The sequence below is a fragment of the Rhinolophus sinicus genome, chromosome 2 (genome assembly GCF_057876585.1).
Source record: "Rhinolophus sinicus isolate RSI-liver-muscle chromosome 2, RSI-T2T, whole genome shotgun sequence".
Taxonomy (NCBI): domain Eukaryota; kingdom Metazoa; phylum Chordata; class Mammalia; order Chiroptera; family Rhinolophidae; genus Rhinolophus; species Rhinolophus sinicus.
Genome location: NC_142502.1, coordinates 152,000,988 through 152,026,546, shown reverse-complemented (window position 1 = coordinate 152,026,546; position 25,559 = coordinate 152,000,988). Strand labels below are relative to the sequence as shown.

The following is a 25,559-nucleotide window of genomic DNA, read 5'->3' as shown; positions in this document are numbered from 1 at the left end:
CACTCTTGCATAGGAACTGTTGAATCCCTTGTTATAACACGTCTATCCCTACCTAGAACCTAGTACAGTATTACATAAATAGCAGGTTTTCCATTGGGAGGAAGGAAGAAAAGGAAAGAAGGAAGAAAGATGACAAGTGAGTTGTCAGCCCACTCCCCTCTGCCAGTTCAGAAGGCTAAAATGAGCCCAGGTAAACTGCCATTGTCACACCCACCCACTCACACACCCAATTGTAATAATTACCACATCTTTCATGCTTTGGGGAGTGCTTTAATCTCTCTGGTAGGTCTTGAGTTCCTCAAGCACAAGGACTTTATCTGCTTTTTTTTTTCATTTTTGTATCTACGACTGAGGAACAGGCATTGGTTCCAGCCTCCAAGGTGGGCATGGAGGTTGTCGTAGGGGGCGCTGGCAAAGACTCTGCTTCCAGGTAAGCAACGGTGGCTGGGACACCACTGTGGGTTCAGCCATTCCACAGTTATGCTTTCTCCACTCCCACCCAAAACACACAAAGCACCCATGCCAAGAGGGGAGCAGAATCCCCTCCAAAATTTCTTCCCCAGGCCTCTGCCTACAGTGGAGGGGGGTAACTGTGCCCTCATGATTCTTCCCACAGCCATCCACAGAGGGACGGGGCCTAACATAGGTCCACGTTGATGGCCCTTGTCGTCTTGCCCAACTCACCACATTCAAGTGCACCACACATGGGCATGGTATGAGCACAGCTTGGACTTGGGACTGGGTCTGTCCTGTCTCCCTCCTTACTCATTTTCAAGGCAGAATCACACCCAGGAAAGTTACTATCATACTGTTGCTCTTACAATGGCCTCTCTGTCTAATCACATGCAAAGTTAGAAAGCTAAGTAAGTACGTCAGGGGAATTCTGAGCAGTCAAAACAAAGCCCACACTCCTCATAAACAAAAGAATGGGAAATTCTGCTCTATTAGGTGAAATCTGATTTCAGATCAACTGAGTGTAGAAGGATAAAAAAGCCCACGTGACAGGTGAATCGAAGCAGCCAAGCAAAATCCAAACAGCAAAACAGAGGTGGCACGTGGTTATTTTTATAATCAACGCGAAAGAGAGGCAGAGCTGCCCCAGGCGTGGTGGCAGAGAAGCAGCTCTGCATAGGCCCAAAGGCCAGGGCTCACCTTTCCTATTCCAGGCCCTGCTGTTATCTCCAAGCAAACAAATGCTTGTCTCTTATCAGCTGGAATGGACTGACAGTGGTGACCCAGTGCTTAATGCCCACAGAGCCCCCAACCCCCCTAGACCACAACCCTACAGCTAGACAGGACAGGGGCGGTTATATCCATTATACAGATGAGAAAACCAAGTCCCAGAAAGACTTGTTCCAGGTCTCCTAATTAGAAAAAGAAAGTCACCAGAACTTGAATTTGGTGCTCTAACGCCAAGCTTAGAGCTTCCTGCACTGTCTCATAGGTCCTTGGGCTTCTGCAGGAAGGGAAGAAACTCAGCTGGGTAGTCAGTAAAGTCCCATGGGCTTCTTTCATGCCTTTTAAACAGGAAGTGAGAGTAGACTCCTGTCCAACCACCAATCTAGCCTACTACTTCCGTTAACCCCCAGGGCTCAACAGACCTGATGGCTGTGAACTGGCCCTGGAACCAAAGGTGTTCACTCAGCCACACTCTTTTACGCCAAAGCTTCTTTTGGTAAAACGAATCTAGAAAGAGAGATTTCTATCAAGGAGGCCCCACCCAGCTCAGCCAAAGGGAGATAATGGGTGGGTGACACGCTTCCTATTTTAGGAAATCTGTCAGTTCTCTATCAGCAGAGGCTGGGCCTCTGGCCAAAAAGTCCCTGGAGAGAGGAAGAGTGAGGAGTTGGGGCAGCAGTAGAGAACTCGTGTCCCCACCCCAAAGGCTCCAGGGCTCCAGGGAGGGGGTGACTCAGCCCTCTGAGCTCACTCTAGAGTCACATCTTCCCACAGCTTGGCCCTGAGCCCACGGTAGAGGGGGCAAAGTTGAAGGGTGCGCTGCCCAGCCCTCAACAAAGTGTTCCCAGGAGAACAAGCCCAAATCCCTCCTCTATTCCTATTTCCTTCTCAGAAAGAAGTGGCCCCCTGCAGTAGCTGTGTGACCCTGGGCCATCTCTTCATCTGTAAAATGCGACAGCAACACGTACTTCATAGAATAGTGTGGTGACTAAATGAGAGAATGTATGTGAAGCTCCTAACATAGTGGGCACACAACTAAAAGGCATCTAACACATAGTGGGCTCTCAGCTAAAAGGCATCCGATACCTACTGCCCAGCAGCAGCTCAGAATTCTCCTGTAGCCTCGCCTCGGCCCCTCATCGCTCTTGTTCTGTGTCATCCATTACAACTTTCCCTAAACCCCAAACTCATTTCTCTCTACCCCAGCAGTAGATTCCTATCTGTATCTCCTTCAGTCCCATTTCTGGCCCTCAGTTCTGCTGTATTTTTTATTTATTTAGCACTTATATTGCATTTACTACATACCCTGCCTCTTCTAGGATCCTTACAAATCCAAGTTTCTCAAGAGTGCCTACACACTAGGGGGAATACAATTGGGAAGATTCACACAGCATTTTGGGGCAGTGTGTGTGGTGGGGGGCAAGACAGCTCCCAGGTGCAACCCTTTTCACTTAATCACTACAGCTTGTGTCTAAAGCTCCCAACAGCAGGCAGGAGGAGCAAATTTTACAGAGACAAATTTGGCTACTAACCCTTATTTCTATTTTCAAATAGAGTATATTTCTTCGTATGGGGTGTTTTCAAAGTCTAACCCTGTAGATTTCTGATACTAATGTGTTATCTTTCATTAAGAACTTTCCTTGGCTCGGCGCCTCACACCATACATTCCAAGACTGAAGCAACCTCACCAGCTGAATGAAGCCAAACTGCTGTGCCTGCAAATTGCAAATTATGAGTGTGGATACCCTCTCTTCTCAGATCTTTTCCAACTCAATGGTAAGAAGGATGTCAGCGACAAGCGGGGGTCGGGGGGCAGCAAACCTGGTAGGGGCAGCCAAAGGAGGCAGTGTCAGCAGCTTCCAGAGAATGAACCAAGACATTTCCAGTTAAAATCTCCGCCCAGGCCCCAGGCCAGTGCAGCATAGTGTGGTGCGATTGCAGGGAGCAATCTGAAAAATCAATATTGAACCAATGCAGCACCTATGAAAATAGCCCTCTCCTCTGAGAATCTGGCAGCCAGCACCCGCTGCAGCACAAACTTTCTAAACAAAAATAGTATCTGAGGTTCTGAGAGACAAAGAAAGCCAAATCACCAGAGCTCGGGGAAGGGATTTTATAAAGTCCTAAAACACCTCTGCAAAGAGGAGCTGAAATAAGATAAATCTTCTGAAGGGCTGTTAACCATCATCACAGCCCCTATTAACTAATGACAGTGACAAGGAGAAGGAGTCTGTTGTGTCCTCATCATCACTTTCATCATCCAACAATGGTCCACCTACACTGGACACAGCTCCTACTCAGCCTCTGGGCCTGCCTGCCTGTGGGTGAGGCAAATAAGGAGCCTAGATTTGTGTAAGGATGTTGGTTTGGGGATGACAGGCAAAGGAGAGAGATGCAGAAGCCCAGACTCCTAGCAGACAAGGCCTCCTACCAAGTATGTGAGTCTCCACAGATTCCAGCAGAAACGGGAGGTGGTGGGTGGTCCTCTGCAGGGGATTTGCTTCCGCCTGCTCCCCTACCAGCACGCCCTTCGCTGGTATCCTTGCATTGGGGCATATTTGGAAAGTACCAAGGGACACCAAGTACCCAAGACCCTGCCCCACATCTTTTCCTATTTCAGCAAGGGCACTACTTTGTGCTTTTTTGGGTGATACTTTGCAAACAATTTTCTTCTGACCGGGGCTGTTGTGCACCAACATGTCCCACTAGGAAATGAATGCTGTAGGAGGGCTGACTTATTAACTAAAGGAAGGAACAAGAAAAGATTACACACCCAGAGGCGATGGATCCAGGACATGGGGGGCAGTGTGTGGTTTATCTTGGACCAGCTCAGGAGGGGTCCCCTTTGACACAGGCAGGGGATCCTGAACTGCCCACTGTGTGGGAGCCCCTCTACTCCTGTGCTTCTTGCTGAGGCTAATATCCTAAGAGGACGTCCCAGTTGATAACTCAAGGCAGCATCTATGCCTTTCTCCATGCTGGGGCCCATCCTCCCCAGCCCCCAGCAAGCAGTGTTTCCACTGAAAGTGAGAAGTCCCCTTGGATGCAGGCAGCCCTGCTGATGGTGCCCTGCCTAAGCTGCACCCACCACACCTGCCTCTCTTCCCCTTTTCTCCAGCTCACAGAATGGGAAAGGGTTGCTTTTCTGCTGAGCCCACAGCTGAGGAGTTTTAAAGCGCAACCTGAGATGAACTCCCTGGTGTGGTTGCCATGGCACCCTGCAGGGCCACTCAGCTCCCTACCGGTCACAGCCCGCAGCTCTTTAGGTAAAAAGACAGAACATCAATAAGCCTAGAGGTAATGAGCAGGAGCGCTAAAATCTCATTTCAACCCATATATTTCTCATCAACCCCAACAAGCATTTGACTGTCTGCAGTCGTGCGGGGTATCAGGCAGGGTCTCAGCTCCCACTCCCCACATAAGAACGCAGGACATGGTGAGGCCAAAAAGGAACACCCACGGAGCCATAGGTAGGGGAGTCATACCACTATAGTCTCACTGGAGGCTGGATTCACATGACATGCGACCTGCTGTCCGCTTTTCTGCCTGCCAACCGACCCCTTGCTAGCTGCAATCCGCTCTTGCTAGCTGAGCCACCATCTTCTTGCTAGCCCCCATTCCCTGCTAGCATAGCCACGGCAGTTATATTAGTGGCCAATGGCTCACTGGTTACAGCTGATGGCCAACTAGCCACAGCTGGTGGCCATCCAATCACAACTGATGGCCATTTACTACCTGAGTGAGCACCTTTCCATGTGAGGGCGAGAGCCTGGAACCTGCATTCCTGGCTATCCCCACAGTTATACTCCCTGTCAACCCTAGAGAGCCAAGGTTAAAATAAAACCTCTAACAGGCAGAACTGGTGAATGGAGAATATACAGAGAACACTGCCAATCCATAAGACAGAAAATAAGCCCCTGGCACATGGCAGGTGTTAAATATTCTGTTAAATTAATAAACGAATGAATAAAAGCAGCTCAAGTATGGTTTAGGCCTCTTAAGGGACATTTTCTGGAAAAAAAACACACATAGTTGGTATTAATAATTGATACAGTTGGTTGGCCATTTTCTGCCTTCCAAAATGCTTTCATGTGTTACTGAATTTGATCATTGCAGCAAGAAACGGTACTAGAGCTGGGCTGGGAACTCACCTCCATTTTGCAGCTGAGAACACTAAGCTGCAGAGATGTGATCTAGCCGACTGGCTCAGCACATCAGTGGAGGTCCTGTGAGGGGTAGCCCTCTCCTACATCCTCTAACGGCTCAGTCACAGGCCCTCGCCATCCCCTTCCCTGGGCACTGGCCACCTGAGAAGGAGCGGGGGACTCAGGCGTGCACTGAAGCCTTGTCCATGCCTTGGCTCCCTGGGGCCTCCAATGATAAAATATTTATTTGGTGATAAGACCTTGCCCTTCAGATCAAATTGCTGCCCTTGCCTGGATTACCTTACAACAAAGTAGACCCAATGTCAGTGTCTGCTGCCTGCTGCCCCAGGTGACTGAAGGGTCACTCACTCCAACCTGCACAGGAGCCAGAATTGCTCTCCACCCACCCCCGCAGACAGGGAAGCTGAAGAACCAGGAGGAGATTCATACCGCTGAGGAGGTAGAGACACAGAGCACCGGCCACGCGGCCTCCATCCCCAGCCGTCCCCGCTGCTCAGGCCTGTCTTGCTGCTGGCCTCCTGCTTCCCTTCCTCCCCCAGTGAGGGCACCAGAGAAGTGGCCTGCATAACACTTTCCCTGCCCTACAGCATCCCACAGGGCTCTCTCCCCGCGGGACTGCCTGTGGGCCAGGAGACAACCACACAACTTTCCTACTCTTGAGAAATACGGAGGATAAAAAGGACAAACGTGGACAAAGTGCTACAAAATGGACAAAGTGCTACAAAATGGACAAAGTGCTACAGTCACTGTTCCAGGGACTTCCCTCCTAGTTGGTGGTTAGAGCCCCTTTGGCCTCTAGCTCTTGACGACGGTTTTAGCACACTTCCCCTCTTCTCAGCTCATTAGTCTGAACACACCATCTGCTGTGCCCACCAGCCTCTGGTATTCTGAAGGGTCCCAGCTCAGCCTGCTTTAGAGTAATTTCGAATATTAAATGAGGTAGCACATAAGAGCTATATGAAATGTTTTCAGATATATATGGCATGTGGTTATCAGGTTAGTTGTCACGGTGCTGATTATTCTCTATTTGACTCACCTCCTTACGTTCTCACCCCCAGGCGGCTAAGCCCTGAGGAAGGCATCGTCTTGGGTACCCGCGCCCACCGGCTTCAGGAGGCATCCAGCAGGAAACTCAGTCAGAGGATTTCTCCTCTTTCCTCCTCGCTTTGGTGCTGTGGGAACAGAGCCAGGAGTGCAGTTTCCAGGCTCTCGGCCTCACGTGGAAAGGTGCTGGCTTAGGTAGTAAATGGCCATCAGCTGTGATTGGATGGCCATCAGCTGTGGCTAGTTGGCCGTCAGCTGTAACCAGTGAGCCACTGGCCACTCATATAACTGCCGTGGCTATGTTAGCAGGGAATGGGGGCTAGCAAGAAAAATGGGGGCTAGCAAGAAGGTGGTGCCTGACAAGTGCGGATTGCAGTTAGCACGGCAGAGTGCAGTTAGCAAGGGGCTGGTTGGTTGGCAGAGAAGCGGACGGCAGGTTGCTGATCGTGTGGCTCCTGCTTCCTGTGTCTCCAACCCAGCCACCAGCAAGACTATAGTGGTTTGACTCCCCTATCTATGGCTCCGTGGGTGTTCCTTTTTGGCCTCACCATATCCTGCGTTCTTATGTGGGGAGCAGGACCAGAGACCCCGCAAGCTGCCCCGCATGACAAATGGCGCAGTGAGCAGGGTCTCCCGCATGACAGGTGCCTTGTCTCCATAGGTCCTTCCGTCACAGCTGCGCTGCTCACTGGTTCAGGCACCATGATTTCCTTCTTCCCTCTGCCCTTTAGCCCTAGGGAGGTAATGGCTCCCGGCTGATGTCCGTCTCTGGGCACCTCAATATTCCGTGTTTCCCTTAACCCTGCCTGCATCTCTGGGAATCCCTTTATTAGTTTTTCTATTTGCTCCACCTGGGATAAATTCTGTTTTCTTCTCAGGCCCGACTGACAAACGCTCACACACACACATCTGTCTCTAATCAGTTGCGAGGGCCAGCCTGTCATTCACCACTGGGAGCAGAGAAACAATGCTGGCTAATGCTGGCTAACTTTTCTTCAGCATGGAACTTCCAAATTCCAAGCAAGGCAAGCTTGACCTTCCTTTCTCCCTCATCTTCCTGGAGGCAGCGGCCTAGCTGCACATTCTTACAAGGCAGCTCAGTGTGGGCTGCCAGCAATCTGACATCAGGGTGGAAGAATACAGAGGACTCAGAGGTTCTGCATTTTCTGGAATCTAATGATTCTGCTGATCCTTTGGTGTTTGGCAATAGCTATTTCAATCTCAAGATGCTTAAATCACTTCTTTGTTCTTTCTGCTGTGTAACTAGGGCACCACTAAAAGTCTGGAGGAATTGCTGTTTGGGGTAAGCGGGGTTTTTTTTTTTGGTGGGGGGAGGTTTGGGTTTTGTTTTGTTTTGTTTTCCTTCTTCTGGAGGCTCACACCATGCATTTGGAAGAAGGTCAAGTTTGTTTGGGGTTTTCTCCTGCAGTAGGTCCACAGCTGACCCCTCTTCAAATGATACTCCCTTTATCCCTCGGCCTCTAACGTTATTTCCTCCTTTGCTTCAGGGTAGGTGTCTAGTTGGGGAGATCCAAGGCCTCTCCTCCTCATTTGTATTTACCTCCCTCCAACTTCCAGGTAGCTGCAAGCTTCACTGCCAAGTGCCATTCATTACACATTTATTTATTGAAGGCCTGCCATGTGCCAGGTGAGATGCTGGTCACAGGGGGAAAATGGTGACAAAACACTACCCTTGCCCTCCAGGACCTGACAGTGCAGCGAGAAGGGAAGCAGCTCAGGGAATTAACAGGAGCACCTGGGGTGGGGGAGTCCCCACTGGGCCCGCCTCCTGACCATGAGCATTCTAGGGCAGGGATCAGGTTCACAGCTAGCCTATTTTCCACACCTCAGAGGAAATGTGCTTCATGAAAAAGTAACCACACCTGTGTTACTATGCAAATAAGCTCAGCTCTGCGCTCTGAACAGCCCAGTTCACTTTTCCACTAGTCTCTTCTCTCCTGCTTCCACTGTTGGTGCTTTATTTACTCCATGCAACTCATTTATCATAGTCTGTCATTACCTCATGAGACAACCAGCCTGGGAAAGAAAGGACAATTGGGAGGGTCTTCACCAGGTCTCCCAGAGCCTGAGTTCCTTTCAAGAGCCAACATTTACCCTGGCCAAGTCTCATGCAAAAAAACAAACAGAAGACAACTGCTACAGTGATAGCGAAATCCCTTCAGGTTAAGAAATGAGGGAGGCAGCAGAATGAAACCAGCAGGAATTTCAAATGCAGCTCAACCCAGGTACTGAGTCATCTTCACTTGTCTCTCGGGAGAGCCTCCCAGACAGAGGCTAATTCAGCTGCAAGGTGGGTCGCTAGGAACTTCTTTATTTCAGTTCAGACTGGTTTCCACATTGTTGTGGGGATTCTAAACCTTCACTCCCCCAAACACATCAGACTGTGCGATAACTAACATCTTACATTTACTTGGGAAAGGAGGCTCAAATATTCTATGAGGATGAGGTGGAAAGCAAAGACAAAGTAGGGAGCCTGGCACCCTTTTTTGTTCCCATTTCCTTTTGTGAAACTCCTTCAAATCAAAAAGTCATTGAATGTTGGGGTTAGAAGAGATGTTGGGGATCACTCAGTCCAGTGGCCTCTCCTCATTTTAGGGAGCTAATTGAGAAGACAGGCGGTGATCAAAGTCCCACAAGCTAGTGGCTGAGCTAACCCAGCTCCACTCGTGTTCTGTCGGCTGCACTGCTGCCCTGGGAATTCACGCATAAGGTATTGGCAGAGCGCAGAGGCAGATTGATGGCCACTAAGGGCATGGAAAAACTCCAAAGAGAAAGAAATCAACTGACATTTAGCTCGCCATCTAGGCTGGCTGTCACACAGCTCAAATTGGAAGCAGGTGAATCTGTCTGATGAAAGTGGAAGGAGGGAAGTGAGGAAGAAAGAGAAGGAGGGAGGGAGGAAAGAATACATTTCCGAACAAATAGAACCTGTGACTCTGCTTTTACTCTGTGTACTGGGGTGGCAAGGGCTGGACGGGAATGGGCACAGGAGATATATTCCTGAAGGAAGGAAAATGCTTCTTGTATAAATATGGTAAGTAAAGGGGAAAGGCAAGTCTCAGATGTGAGTAGAAGACAGGGAAAGCAGCTTGTGGTGAATGCAGTGATGTGCCCTCCAGGTCCCCTTTCCTGAATGAAGGGTTTATTCCCCATATGGTGGGAGTGCTGCTGGAAGAAGACCCTCAGCTGTCAGTCCTCTTTGGGGAGTGCCTGGCCTAAGGGAAGCTGCCCTGCCCAAGGTCATGTCTTCTTCAGGTGGCAGTCTCCATTCAGTTACTCATCCACAGGCATGTAAAGGCTTGGCCCTCCTTCCCCTCTGGGCTCCCTCCAGAGGGACCATTCCAGCTTCAGAGCTTTCCATGCAGTCAGTTGAGTTCTTTATTGGGATTGCTTCAGAGTTTAACTTCTCCCTCTGTCCAATCCTGCTCTCTTCCCCTCCTATCTATAGTGTGACACCAAGAACACTCCCCAATGAACAGCTTCCACATAAATCTTCATCTCAGAGTCATTTGGGGGAACCCAAATATTAATACCGTGGTTCCCTGAAAATAAGACCTAGCCAGACCATCAGCTCTAACGTGTCTTTTGGAGCAAAAATTAATATAAGACCCAGTCTTATATTGTATTATATTATATTATATTATATTATAAAGACCGGGTCTTATAGTAAAATAAGACCGGGTCTTATATTAATTTTTGTTCCAAAAGACACTTAGAGCTGATGGTCCGGCTAGGTCTTATCTTCGGGGAAACATGGTAGTAACACTGCTTATCTAGGTAAATATACAGAGCCCCACTACTGAAGGGTGGAGAAAACCTCCATCTGTTGAATCTGGTCAAGTAACTCAAACCTGTGAAAGAACATGGCCCAAATCCTGATTTAGAGAAAGAAGTTAAACTCTGTTTAGGTGACAGGTTATGACCTCATTGCCAACTACAGAGTGTGTATTGAGCCATCCAAGTACCAGAGTAGTGAGACTGAAAAGGCTATTCCTTCTCTTGCAGGGCCACACCCTACCTGAGTCAGCCAGCCAGAAATAAGTTTAGGCAATTCTTAAAGACCTTTAAAGAAGATTCTAACCACTCTTGGTATTGGCACACCTTGTAAAGTTGATATCAGAAATGTTTCCCTGCAATAAATTTAAATTACTCACATCCTGTATTAATTTCTTTTTGTTATCTTTGGTAGAAGTGAAAAAAAACAAAAAAAAAACAACAATGACAAAAAAACATGTATAAGCTTCTCTGTTTAGGAAACATTTACGATTCATCTTCAGTTTTTCTTCAAGGTGAGTGATCTCCTACTTTTTCTGCAAAGGGTCATGCTTTTAATGCTATCATCATCTCTGTGGCTTTCTGTAAAGGCCACAAAAGAACGCCTTTCAAATCTTGGTTTGACTGTGGGTCAATTTAATGGCTATGCCAATTTCTCACATTCTAGAGCCAACTTTATCATCCCGTGTGGCAAATGACACTCCAGCACAATAATAAGTCAGCATCTACAAGACAGCAAGGGCACTTGCGTTGATTTCCACTCTTCAAAGCAGGTATTGCCACCGCCTGAAGATCCTAACAGGGCTTCTAACTGAAGAGGTAAAGAGGGATCCAGAGGTGAGAAGAAGAAAGCTTAAACCTAAGGCTGCATGGTTACTAGGAACAGACTAGCCACTGTGCCCTCAGAGAACAGGGGGGAAAGGGAGATTCTGCAGAACATGCCAGAGGCGGGCAGCTGCTTATGGGGCAAATCCGAGCACATTAGTTACTTCTTTCTTGCCAAGAATCTTGAGATATTTAGATTTCTCAGTTATGAATTGAAAGTAAGATAAGCCCTGTTTTATTGGTTTGTTTCCTTGCACTTACCTCAGGACGCTTTCTGGATCTGCATGGAAAATAATTTATGTAGGAGAAAGAAATAAAGGAGGTACATTCACTTATTTCGCTATCTTTGATATTCTTTGCAGAAGAACCTCCCAGTAATTATAATGTTTAACTGTGGATTGGTAGTTTTTATACTCATTAGAAAAACCTACACCAGTGGTTTTCAACCATTTGTTTCGGCAAGGCCTGGAGACATTTCCGCTGGTCTTGACTGGTTGGAGGTGGGGGGACAGAGAGCGCTACCGACATCTAGTGGATAGAGGCCAGAATGCCACTCAACATCCTACCGTGCAAAGGGCAACCTCAAACAACAAAGTATTTATCTGGTCCAAAATGTTTATAGTGCTGAGATTGAGAAACTCTGACTTACAAATAGTTCCCTATCCTCCTAAATGTAGTCACCTCTTCAGGAGATTCGGGCATTGTTGTTTCTCCTCTCCACCCTCAACTGGCCTGGAGAAATGATAAGCTGCTTGACCAACAAGCTCACTGTCTTGTTTTTGATGGAAGCAAGGAACAAAGACAAGTGAAACCCTCAACTGTAAGGTGAAAGCAAGCTTGACCTTGGCTCATGGGCTCCCTTCAAAAGCCAAGCGTTATGTGGGAATATGTGAGTAGGTATGCTGAGTCATAAAATAACAAGGAATTCTCGGAATTACTTCCTAGCTATGGGTCTTGTTCAGAGGTACAAAAAAGATGTCTCTTGCTTTCAACTCTGTGATAATTTCATCTCCCCACCTAAATCAAAGATTGAAAACTATGTAAGCAGAAGAACCAGGGTACCCTCTTCAATTGGTTTTGAAACCATCTCAACGATATTGAGCAGACTCCACACAATCTGGCAGTAAATTGATCAGCCTGAGATATTTTGGTGTATATATTTCATACTTTTCTGGAGAATAGACTGAGCAGACCACCATTTCTCAGAGCTAAAATTATGGCATCAGCAACAACTGTGCAGCTAGACTGTGCTCCAACCTAGAATAGCACAAACAGAAAGGTGAGCCAAGCCAGAAGGGCCGGCTCAAACATGTAACAGTGTGGGACTGCTGCATAACGGGCAAGATCCTACTACAATGCGGTCTTTGAAATGTCTTGAAAAGAAACCTATGTCTACAAAACAAAGCGCCCTCATCCTCAGGCCCCAACTCACCCTACCCTCATCCCTGCTTCAACTGAAAAACTCAAAAAGAAAGAAAAAGGCTAGAATTTTAAAACATTTGAATGTAGAGTAACTATATTTCTTTAAAGTGCCATATTTCTAAGATTACAAGTATAGACTACAAGACTACAAATATAAGACTACAAGAATAGTCCTTCATGAGGATTCTGGGAATATGGAGTAGGAAGCACCAGGAATCTATCTTCCCACCTAGAAAACAATTGCACTGGCAGAATCTGTCTGACATAACTATTTTGGAATTCTGAAGTCTACTGAAGGCTTGCAACTTCCAGGGGAAGGCTAGGACAGTAAAGTGCGGTTAATTTCAGCTCTTACTAAGGTAACAGTTACCCATCCCACACTCCCAGCTCCATGGCAGGCAGCTATACACCTATCCCTGGAGCAGCTTGCACACAGCTTGCAGGAGCCAGGGTGGGCAAAAGGACCCTGTCTTTCAAATATGGGGCAATCAGTGCTCTGATCACGAATTGCTGCTCCTGAACTCAGAGATGCCAACAAAGAGGCAGTTGGCCAATGCTGTCGCACCTCCCTCCATTTTTACAAGCCCCTCCCCTTCCAGCTGAAGTGACTTCCAGGGGATTTAAAAGACCAGTACTATTTTTTCCCTCCATTTTTCTCTTTTTCCCTTTTTGGGAGCCAGAAATGAAAGAGTAGGGCATTCAAAAACAACTCGACATACAAGGGAAATTAGAAAGTTATCGTGCACGCCCAGGGAAAGACGCAGGCTCAAAAAAAAAAAAAAAAAAAAAAAAGCCTCGAGAAGCTCTTGTTTATACCACAGGCAGATTGCCAGCACAGAGACAGCTGACAACAATCAAAAACACTAAACAATACAAAAAACAGCAAGCCCTGGGGAAGGGGAAGAATCTGATTTCCAGAGTTTCTGCATTATTAGATTCAAATGTCCAGTTTTCAACAAAAAAAATCACAAGTCATATAAAGAAACAGGAAAGCATGGTTTACTCGAAGGAAAAAAAATAAACAGAAACTGTCCCTGAAAAAGAACTGATAGCAGACCTATTCTTTTGTGGGCTCAGATGGCATTTCAGCCAAAGACCAAGAAAAGGAAGGAGATTCCACGGTGTTGTCCCCACACGATCAGACAGCCATGAAAAGACAAATACTGCATGTCCATTTCCATGAGGTATTTAGTCAAAAGCATAAGACAGAGAGTAGAATGGTGGTTGCCAGGGGTTGGAGAGAGGAGAGAGTGAGGAGTTATTTTTAATGGGTATAGAGTTTCATCTTTACAAGACAAAAAAGAGTTATGGAGATGGATGGTGGTGAGGGCAGCACATTATGAATGTATTTGTTACCACTAAACTTTACATTTAAAATGGCTGATGATAAATTTTATGTCTATTTTACTACAAATTTAAGAATTAGAGAAAAAAAAGAATGGTCTTCAAATGACCCAAGCTTGCCAACAAAATGCTGCATTTTAAAATGCGACTAGCAACAATAGGAGCAGCCCCACTTCCCCATAAAAACCATTCCATTCACTGAGGCGGAGGCGGTCTTGCTGGTATCTCTACTGCCATCTACTGAACGAAATTATACTATATGCTAATAAATCCTAACCAAAGAAAGGTCTTTACACTGTATATGCTTCCGTTTTAACTCTAACCACTGGAGTCCGTCAATCATTTTCCCACCCTCATTATTGATCCTAGTCATTAGTACAAATATGTTTCTGGATGTTGTATTCAGGGACTTAGCAATATAAGTGCTCACCCCTGACAAGCTGGAAAACCAGCATGCAAACTTGACACTCAGATGGTTTGCTCTTTGGATTGGTCAAGGCCTGCAATTCAAAACCCGTGATTGTTAACCCATAAATTCCTAGATCTTTAAGCAATTTGGCAGGGATCTTTGATATGGCATTGGTGGGGGCTGCTTCCAAAATGTACATTCTCACATGGATTCTGCTTTTTCAAAGTGTGTGAGCATATGTGTAGTAAGAAAAAAAAAGAGTTTCAAGAGGAAACGGATGGGGGTTTGTGATTAGACACCTCGATCTGTGTACAATCAAAGAGTTCGAGGGTGACATGCACTTCATGTTAAGCATATATCCAACCAAAGCTGGCCCTAGTTATAATAGTATTGTATAAAGAGAACAAATGTTTTTAAAGTGCTCTCTATGTGTCAGATGCTGTGCTAGCTGTTTTAATATACATTCCTATTACATTCTCACCACAATTTTGTGAAATAGATGTTATTATCCCCATTTTTATAGGTGAAGAAAAAGGAATTCACAGGGCAAAATAACATGATCCAAAGACCCAAGAAAACAAGATTACAGAATATAACAGAATCCTTCTCAGTGGCCTTAACCATCAACATACCTGGAGCTTGAAGGCAGAGTTTGCACTCAACAGAAGACTGAAAACAGTTAGATTGTTCTTGGAGGCAGTTTGATAATACAACATGATAATGGAGGCCCCCAGGACCACAATGGGATTTCCACTAAAGAGCAAAACGATTAGGAACAAGGGTCTATTTAGGAAAATCTTCATAATGTATGTTAGTAGCCTCTTTTTAAAAAGTGTAATACTGTTTCTTTACCATCCTTATGGCAATACAGTTGTGGAAGTATACGGATAAATTCTTTAGCGTGAGAAATAAAGGTATCAAAATTACTTAAGGAGCATTTATCTTTTCCTCTTTCTACACACAAATTACATCTGTGCTACTTTCCAAAAGTTCCTCTGCATTAGCTATCAGTGACCTCTATTCTGAACTGGCAATATTTATAACAGCTCTACCCTTTAGGTTAAAGAATCTTGCCTTTTATTACTAGGGCATCAGCTTCTGCAGCAGCTTTTTCTGAATGAGAAAATACAGTAGCTCTTTACTTCCTTTATCCACTGAAAAGCTTCAATTAAAGTTAATGGAAACAAAAAATTAAATTGAGCCTCCTGAGTTTAGGAAAGAGGTTTTAAATTGATGGCCTGTAGGTTAAGTTTGGTCTGTAAATGTGTTTTGTTTGGCTTTACACGGTACTCTGAAAATCAGGACTGCTCACATCAAATTTATATTTCCAGCTTCTGATAGGGTGACTCTTAGTCTATAATCCTACATGACAAAAATTGGCTGGAATTGTCAAAAAGTCCCCCTATGCCTGATTGTGAAACATCTCAACTTAGCTACAGTAGTATCAGGCCTCTATAATAATTCAGGATGACCTTTTGTTTGGAGTCGAAGATAAGAACATTAAGGAGAGAGTGACACAGATTCCCAAGATATGGAGGGTTCTTGCAGGTAATTGATAATGAGAAAGGAAATAGCTATATAAATGATAGTATCTTGATTATGTATTTAATTTTTTTTATTCAAGAACACAAGTTATAATTATGAGCATGCTGACTACTTCTTATGTTCAATAGTGCTACACTGGTTTAACTTTGTTAAAATGCTATTTTTTTCCAAGAAGGAATGGAAGAAATTTATGATCTTGCTATGAAATGGAGAAAGTTAAAAAACAAATAAAGAATCAGTGAGACCTATACTTTAATTTTTAACTTATGTTTTAGCAATCTAACAGAATTAAAGGCAACTAAAAAGCAACATTTTCATCTGACAAGGTTAAAAAGTGATAGAATATAATGGTTATTTCTTAAGTAATCCTGGATTTAGAAAAAGTCCTAAATGTTAAGAAAAATTTTCATTGGTTTAAATTTCTCTTTCAGAAAATCTCCAAATCTTTCCAAACGAATGAAATTTAATAGAAATTTATTTTGATAAATGGTTGACTACAATAATTAAACAGAAATGTAACTAGTACAATTAACCATTTCAGACTCTGGCAGAAACATTTACCTCTCTTCCATTAGTATGATGGAAAGGACACCTAATTTGAAGTCAGAAAAACTTAGTTCATCATGGTCCTTGCAATGTGATCTTCAGCATGTTACTTTGCCTGCTGAATTCCCTTTCCTTAACCTATAAAAATGGGGATAATATCTATTTCACAAAATTGTTGTGAGGATTTAATAGGAATATGTATTAACACAGCTAGCACAGTGTCTGGCATATAGACAGCACTTTAAAAATATTTGTTCTCTTCATACATGGGAGGCAAAGAGGTGCCTCATATAAAAATGAGACAAGCCATGGAGGGTGAATAGGTGGAGCTCAGAGGATTTTTAGGACTGCGAAACTATTGTGTCTGATGCTGTAATGATGGATATGTGTCATCATAAATTTGTCCAAACCCAAGAATGCACACCACCACAAGTGAACCGTAATGTTAACTATGGAATTTGGGTGATAAGTAAGAGTCACTGTAGGTTCATCCACTGTAACAAATGTACTACTCTAGTAGGGAATGTTGATAATGGGGGAGGCTGTGCATACGTGGGGGCAGTAGGTACTATATAGGAAATCTCCATAACTCAGTATTTCTGTGAACCTAAAACTGCTCCCAAAAATCTATTTTTTGTAAAAAACCATGGGTTTAGAAAAATATGACTAATGTTGGCTATTTCTAACCCAAAGAAGAATTTCTATTATGCTATTTCATCATAGCTGTCAGTGGAGAAAAACATTATAAATGAAACAAGAATGCAGTGCTGACCCTAAAAATTATAGTATGACCTAATACACACCAATCAATATACAACATAAAAAAAAAGCAGGAGCCCAACAGAAATGCACACATATGTTCATGTATAAGACATGTACAAGAATGTTCATGGAAGCACTGTGTGTATTAGCCCCACACTGGAAACAAATGTCTATGTACTGTAGAACTGTGGTATACTTAAACAGGAATAATACATGGTGATGAGAATGAGCAACTACACACAACATGGAAGAGTCTTACAAAAATAGTTAAGAGGAAAATAACCAAATACACACAGATAAATATATCATAATTTCATTCATATAAAATTCAAAATTGGGCAAAACTCATCTATGGTATGAGAAATGAGGACAGTGGCTGTGTTTGGGAGGGGAATAACAGTGGCTGGAAGTGGGATTCCAGGATTCCAGGGGCGTTGTCTCTTCACCTGGCAATTGGTTACACAAATGTATTCACTTCGTGAAAAGTTATTGAGCTCTACAGTTATAATTTATGTATTTTTCAGAATGTATTATTGTGTATATGTATGTTTACATACCAATAAAATTTACCAAAAAGAAAAGCAAGAGTAAAGTTCATTCACAAGATTGGCATTAAATATGAAAGATACCAGGTCCAACCTACATATTTATTCATTCGAATACTTATTGAAATTTACTTTGTACCCAGTACTGTGTTTGATGTTGATAAGATAAGATAATGGCAACTGTTATGGGTTGAGTTGTGTCCTCCCAAAATCCATATTTATAGTCCTAACCCCCAGTACCTCAAAATGTGACCTTATTTGGAGATAGGGTCTTTACAGAGGTAATCAAGTTAAAATGAGGTGATTAGGGCAGGCTGTAATTCAATATGACCGGTACTTAGAAGAGGTAACTTGGACACTGACATGCATGGAAGGAAGATGACATAAGAGACATAGAGAAAATAGCCACCTATAGGCCAAGGAGGGAGGCAGAGACTAGGAACAGATTCTTCCCTTACAGTCCTCTGAAGTAAGCAACCCTGCCAACACCTTGATCTCAGACTGCTAGCCTCAAGAACTGTGAGACATATATAAAAAATTTCTGTTGGTTAAGCCACTCAGTTTCTGGTACTTAGTTTCAGCAGCCCAAGAAAACTAAAACAGTAACCCTCTCCCCATCCCCCTCACCCTCAAAAGGTATTCTCCTTGCCCTCAATAAAAGGTATTGGTCCCTGACTACAACTGTGACAATGGCAATAAAAGGCAGCCTATATAAAGGGAAAACTGGCATAATTAAGGAAGTCATGAAAGGCTTCCGTGAGGAAGTTTTCAGTAAGCTAAAATATGAAGTAAAAGAAATTATTAACTAGATAAAAAGAGATGAACCTTCCAGGTAGAAGAAATAATGTATTTTAAAGCCCTTTATAACAGGGACAGAAAGCAAGAGTCTGTCTGGCTCAAAGAAAGTGAGGAGGACGGTAGGAGAAAAGGCTGGAGAGGCAGCTGGAATCCTGATCATGCAGGATGTTTTAGGCCATGTCAAGGATTTGGGGCTTTAGCTCAAAAAGCAATGAGATGAGGTAACTGAACATTCAGTAAATCGTAATATGATGAAATGTGAAGTACTCAGCATCCCCTATGAAGTATCTTGACAAAATAGTTGAACCTAAATTTAGTCATGTCTTTAGATCTAACTTCCATTTATAAGAACTACAGGAAATAGAAGAACAAGTTAAATGATACCATAAGGAAGCAATCAGACAAATCTAGGATGTGGAACATTTCCAGTAACAACAAAGCCAGTCCAGTAACGAGGGAAAAAAGAGGGGAGGAGCCATACTCTAGATCCAGAGATAGAACCAGGTAGAACACACAGACCTTGCTTAGATCTTAATCAGAATAACTCAACTGTAAAAAGGCATTTTTAAGCAATTGGTGAAATTTGAATATAGACTGGAGATTATTGTTAATGCCCATGTTGAATCTCGGTATTTAAAATTTAGGCAGAAGGTCAAAAAGCACTGAAAAACCAGAGGTACTTTTGAGGAATTACTGACGTTTTGAATCGTAAATGACAAGAGGAATTATCCAGTCAAAATAAACTCCTGAGGCACAGGACACAAAGCAGGATGGTGACAGAGCTGGTCTAGAACACAGGCTCTTATGCGTGAACTCACGTTGTACCTCTCAGTGCAGCTTACCGGGACGTTCTTACGCTCCCAAGGCCTGTGTAGCTCACTTTCATCTCAATTTTCTCCTTCCTCCACTTGACTTTATGTTCTTGCTCTTCCTCCCAACCCACCTCCAGGCATTTTAATTTATAGTCACTTCACAAGCTTCACTTTCCTTGGGAAAACTGCCAAAGGTAATGCTAACAGAGAAGGAAGAATGAGTGAAAGAAAAAAACATTTTAAAACCGAAGCAAAACTAACAGTAACAACAACAGCTACTATTTCAAGCTTTTTCCAGATTTATGTATGTACTTCATCCTACTGGGTTTTATGGACACTTTTTTTTCTAAGTTCTGTCAATAGGCACATGATAGAGTTCTATGAATCATACTAGTTTCAAAGGGGAAAAAAAAGGTTTTAAGCCATTGGCACATAAAAAATCAATGCTGCTGAAATATCCTTTTTCCCTTCTTTTTTTCCATTCATCTTTTCTCAAAAATCACAGCGATTCGGAAGGCCAGACATCAAAATATTATTGTTATAAGCCTTGTAGTAATATATTGCTTTTGAAACTTTACACATGTAGTACTTTAAAAAATATTATATTTTAGAAAACTGAATTATAATATCCACTACTATGTTTAGCAATATATGGGAAAATTAAGAATTCAGCGAGTACTCTTCTGGGTTTATAAGACAAGCCAAGCACCCCTAATATTAGTGTAGAGAGAGAGCTTAATACAGGCAATAAGGTATGTTATATCAAATAACAAATTGATAGATGAGCGGGATTTAGTAAGAATAAACCAAGTAAGGTTTATTTAGCTCCTAGTTCCTGGGAGCTAGTACATAAAAATGACATTATCTTCCACTAAGTTCCTCCATTATTCTACATACTGATATTACACACACGTCACTCTCTTCACAACAAACCTTTGGGGGAGGTATTACTGCCCATATTATACAAAGGGGAAAATGTAGGACTAGAACCTGTACAAGGCTCTCTGATTACAAGTTCATGTTCTTTCCACTATAAAATAAAATGTATACATTCCATTTAAATTTAGGAGAGGAAAAGTTATGCTGTGTACTGTTTATCTAATGGCAGCTCATTTTTGCCATGTTTCATGATCGAGGCTGATATTAAGTGTGGCATCAGGGCTGAAAGCTGTTCTGACTAGTTGGGTGTCTGTTCTGTGTGATCGGTGCCCAGGCCATACTGACCATTAAACTCTTGAGTTTTTAATTAAATACTTATTCAGATACTTGAAACTATTCAAAACTACTTCCTATGACATGTTTCCTGTGCATGTAGGTATCCCAGGTCTACTTCTATGCAAAATTTGGCTGGTCTTCTCTCTAGGTAAGAACATGCTAAGATTCCCAATTGTTATAGTAAAAGCCTAACATTTGCCATTTATATATATCAAAATATGGGCACATCTTTAATTTAGTAGTACAAAATTACTACACTCTAGGTTCTCACCAGTGAGTCCAACCTTGACATGACATCCTGCCATTCTTGTTAAAAGTCAGGTTTGTAGCATTTGATATTTGGGAAATCAGACTAACAGACAGGATACCACTTATATCTCTCTCAGTTCTTGCTATCAAATTAGATTACCAGAAGGGGCATATCTAGACATTAGATAGAAATGCCTAAACTGAGTTTCATACAGCTATATTTTTGGATTTTATCAAGATTCAATACAAGAAATGACAATATGGGGAACAAAAGAAGCAATGGTATAAATGCTTCAAAAACAAATCTAAATGTCATCATAATAAAAGAAGCACGATTTATTTCTGAGAGCTTCATACTCTAGATTTATTTATAAGTTAGTTATTCCAAAATCAGTTTGCCCAACCAACATATATAAAATGTTGTACAAGCTCCCTCAACTGGTTAAGATACAGAACTACCAAAACACATGTTGCATTAAGTTGACTGTATCATCCTCTTCAGGAATTTCTGTAACTCCAGCCTGAGATCGAAGAATGGACATGATGTCATTAGATAACCTGCCAAAGCCATTCTGTAAACATATATTTGCCACTTCTTGCCACTTTTCTACGGAGCAAAATGGATCATTTATCATAAGATGTTCGATTGCATCTAAGAAAAGAAATACAGTATTATATAGTATGGCACTTATTCTTCCTTGATAATCCACACTTAGCAATTTTTTAAAAATATAAAGGGAAAAAATATCTAAAGGGATATCATTTCAACTCAATCTGATTCGCATAAGGTTGAATCCTATATGTTCAATGTACAGTGCTTAGTCCAGCTCATGGTAATGCCTTCTCCTTTTTCATTAACCTTTTTCAGCCCTCAACTCAAACCTCTACCATTTCTCACATACCCCACTTCTCCCCTCATCTCCTTCTTGATAAGGTTAGCATATGTTGAAGGCTACAAAAAAGGGAGCTCAGAAGGTGAAGAACATGGGTTTGGCCTTATTCACAGAGTCTATATGGTACCACTAGAAACTATCAAATAACTGAGAGCTTATAGGTCTACTTTTCATGACCTTTAAAACACTTTTGTAAATGCCCTGGTAGTGCTGACCCAAAGGTTTAAAAAACTCTTTGGCAAACTCTCCATCCTATCTCTAGACAGAGACGTCTTAATGATGGGGTTTCTATAACAAATATTTTTCCAAAGGAAATAAAAGAAGCATTTTGTTTATTAAAGAAAATGAATGATATTATTTACTTTTGAAAATCAATTCTAGTGACCCTCTTTGGGAGATACCTATTTATGAAACGCATCTCTTACCTACTACTTGCATGACTTATGATACTTAATGAAAGAGGATATCATTTTAGAATACGGTCATCACTATTATTTTATTTCTCCCATGATCATTATTTTTCTATCAAGTAAAATATTTTAGTTGATATCTATAATAATAATTTCAAAATTATTTTCCCAAATGTTTTCACGTAATTTACTATTTTTTCTTGGACCCCCATATAATAATTTAAAATCAAGTTGTCTGCTCAATTTCCTATATTAGAGGAAGAAAAGAAAAAAGTGAGATCTAATTAGTTATTTTTCATCCCACTACAGAGTAGGTTTGGAGTAAATATCATGTGTAAATGATATTTACATATATAATTAAAAAATAAAAAATACAAAGTTTATGTCTATACACATTTAAAATATATATAAAAATTACTAAATAGCTACATACATTAATATAAAGTTTTTATAGCGTTAGCTATTATAATTATTATGATGTTCTCCTCAAGCTTTATAAAGAATCTCTCTTCATCCTAATTCCCTCAAGAAATATATACTATTGCCAACAGACTACAATTGACATTGTAATTTTTACATTTATAAACTCCTAAAGTTAATTCTTGCCAAGCAGGAACTCTTAGAAGATTGAATTAACTCCAACATAATAATCTTGAACCTTTCCCTAAATAATCCACTACTATTTTTTCTACAACATTTTACTCTACTTACCTTTATTTATTTTTTGAAGTAGCTTAATGCCAACATTTTTCATATCTACAGAGAACAGATGAAGTATAACAAGACCAAAAGATAAAAATGGTGGTTTCCCATCCCTTTCTCTAGTGAGACGCTGAATTAATTCAATGTGGGGACATGACTTTATTAGCTGCATCAGGTCATCTGAAAGCAAAAATGAAAACTATGTCTCAACATCCTAATATAATACTAGAAACTGAAGCCAGTTAATCAATACTTCTTTTTCCAATCCTTCCAAAGCTCCCAATGAACTCAACAGTACTATCCTTAATAAAAAAATAAAAAAATAAAAATCATGCTCAACATAGCAAAAAAACAAAACAAAACAAAAACCAAAGCTACCTATAACAAAGAGTACCAAAAAAGAAATTTATCAAATAACTGTCATGAAAATAAATGTGGTATAATAAAAAGGATTAGCTTGCCAACCAGGAAGCCTGCATTCTAATCAGAGCTCCCTCAGTCACTTAATCTCTTGGATCTCAGTTTTTGCATGTTAAAAGTGCTCTACAACTGGTTACCTCCAATTTCTAAGGTTACATCTAATACTATGTTATGTTGTCTATATCTTGTTAGGGCCAACGTCTAGTGAGTAAAATGTCTTTTTTTTTTCCTGTGCTTTGCGCAGAAAAGACGCCTCAGTAATTTTTTTTCCTAAAAATATTAAGTATTTAGAAACTCAAAAATGAAAAATTTAACAAGCCATTAGCTTGTTCAAGTAGCTAGAGGTTAACATGAAGTTACCTACATTTGACCATTTTTGACTCCAAAAAAAGCAATTTCATGTGGTTTAATCTACTAGTTAACACTGAGGTAATCTAAGCTACAATCATGATTTATATTGTTAAAATTATGAACTTTGTATTAACTTCCTAAATTTTTTAAAGTAAAAATATTCTTCTTGGGCCACAACACAGGTCATTTTCAGAATAATTTCTGAGAGCTTTTCAAGAATTACCATAAACGTAATTTGCGCTCTGAAAGGCAATACAAAGTAAAAAAAGAGTGTTTATTAAATACATATTTACTGTACTGGGAACTTACACATATTAAGTCACTGCATTTAATATTCAGTATAAGTGAGATATTATTATTCGCACATTACAAATGAGGAAACAGGCTTAGAGAAGTTAATTTTCCCAGAATTATACACATTGTATAAAGAAGAACAATTCATATGACCCCCAGAGTCCATGACCTTCAAATCTATAGTACTGCTCCTTCAAAACAATAAATACATGTGTGTGTACATTGTATGTGTATGTATATATACACATGCAATGCACATACACACACATACAGAGAGAGAGAAAGACAGATAAAGAGATGGTAAAAGAGGACACGGCATAGCAGAGTATAATCCTATTATATATCAATGAAGTCAAACAATTAAAAATAATTTCCCTAGGGACGAGATAGAAGTTTATGATTTGGGTCACTCAAACTAACCTCTATTAAGGTGAAGCTATTTATATAGCACCCCCTCCTCCAGGCTCCAACATTTCATAACTCACTTATATCTCTCTGTTTCATTCAATCAGGTATTCAAATCCCCTTCTCAATGAATTGATTAATTAACCAATATTTACTCAACTATGTGCAAGATGGTCTCTGATTAATCAGAAAGGACACAAATTCAAATCCTATGACCTCCCCCCACTGCTTATGACACTTCAGAATCCATTTCCTTCTTCCTTGGTTTGACATGTTATTAATCAGAATTTATCTCAAGTATGTACTGTTTTAATATTATAAGGGCCTATATACCAAGAATGGTATTTGTTTAACTCACAAATACTTAGAACAGTGGTTCTCAAAATGTAGTCTAAGGTCTATAAAGTCAAAACTACTTTCATGAAAATACTAACCTGTTACTTGCCTTTTTAATTCTTTTTCTCAGAGGTATACAGTGGTGTTTTCCAGAGCCTATGTGACATGTGATATTACAAGAGACTGAATATGGCAGCAAATATGGGAAGCCAGCTATCTTCTATTAAGCCAGACATTACAGAGATTTGTAAAAATATAAAACAATGCCACTCTTTTCATGAAATTGTTTGATTTTGGAAAGTTATTTTTCATTAAAAAATTTTTTCATTTATGATAACATGGAAAAGGTTTATTGTTTTTTTTAAATGGATATTTAAAATTTTTCTGTTTTAATTTCTAATAGGATAAATATCAATAGATATAACCAGCATAAATAAAAGCTCTTTGGGATCTTCAGTGGTTTTAAAAGTGTAAAGGAGACTTGAGACCAGAAAGTTTGAGAGCCTCAGATCTACAATAACCTCAGTTTCCATATAGGCACATTTACTTTTTTAATGATAAAGGAGAAGGTGAACAAACAAATCATTTCAGGCTTTATTCTGGAAATTATTAGGAGAAAAAAATGAAGGAATCTTTACTTCTAAAACAGATGCTCTATTAGTCAGATTTATGCTTTTGGAACAAAAGACTTTTTTAGGACTTTTCTGTTTCTGTTTTGTTTTGATTTTTTTTTTTAATCTGTCAATATAAAGCTGATCGTCTAAATCTGAGCGAGAACATTTTTTTCTGAAACCAGATAGTTATTAACAGACTATATCTGTCTCCTGAGGCCAAAGATGATACCTTGGAAAGCTGTGGTTGTTTTTCATTAAAAAGTAAAATAAGCAAAGTAATTTTTCAGTGTTTCTCTTTTAAGCTTAATTTTTCTCAGGTTATTATTATTTTCATTTTATGATGTTATGCTAAATAAATTATGCAGACAAATATCAAGGTTCTAATTATATAGGAGCTTTATTACTTCTTAATTATTACATATATGTTCAATCATTTTAGAGTGTAATGCACTGCTAAAGGAACACAGAATAATATAAT

General features: G+C 41.2%; 1 protein-coding gene across 3 annotated transcripts in view; it reads right to left on the bottom strand.

The window, feature by feature from the left end:
* Positions 1-20,857: 20,857 nt before the first annotated feature.
* CLHC1 (clathrin heavy chain linker domain containing 1) overlaps positions 20,858-25,559 on the bottom strand; it is a 34,120-nt gene continuing 29,418 nt past the window's right edge. For all 3 annotated transcript variants that reach the window (XM_019719586.3, XM_019719596.3, XM_019719604.3), the window contains 2 exons: positions 22,671-22,841; positions 20,858-21,308 (listed from right to left, as the gene is read on the bottom strand). In XM_019719586.3, the coding sequence (XP_019575145.3) occupies positions 21,112-21,308; positions 22,671-22,841 (368 nt within the window). In that variant the 3' untranslated portion in view covers positions 20,858-21,111. The remainder of the gene's footprint in view (positions 21,309-22,670; positions 22,842-25,559) is intronic.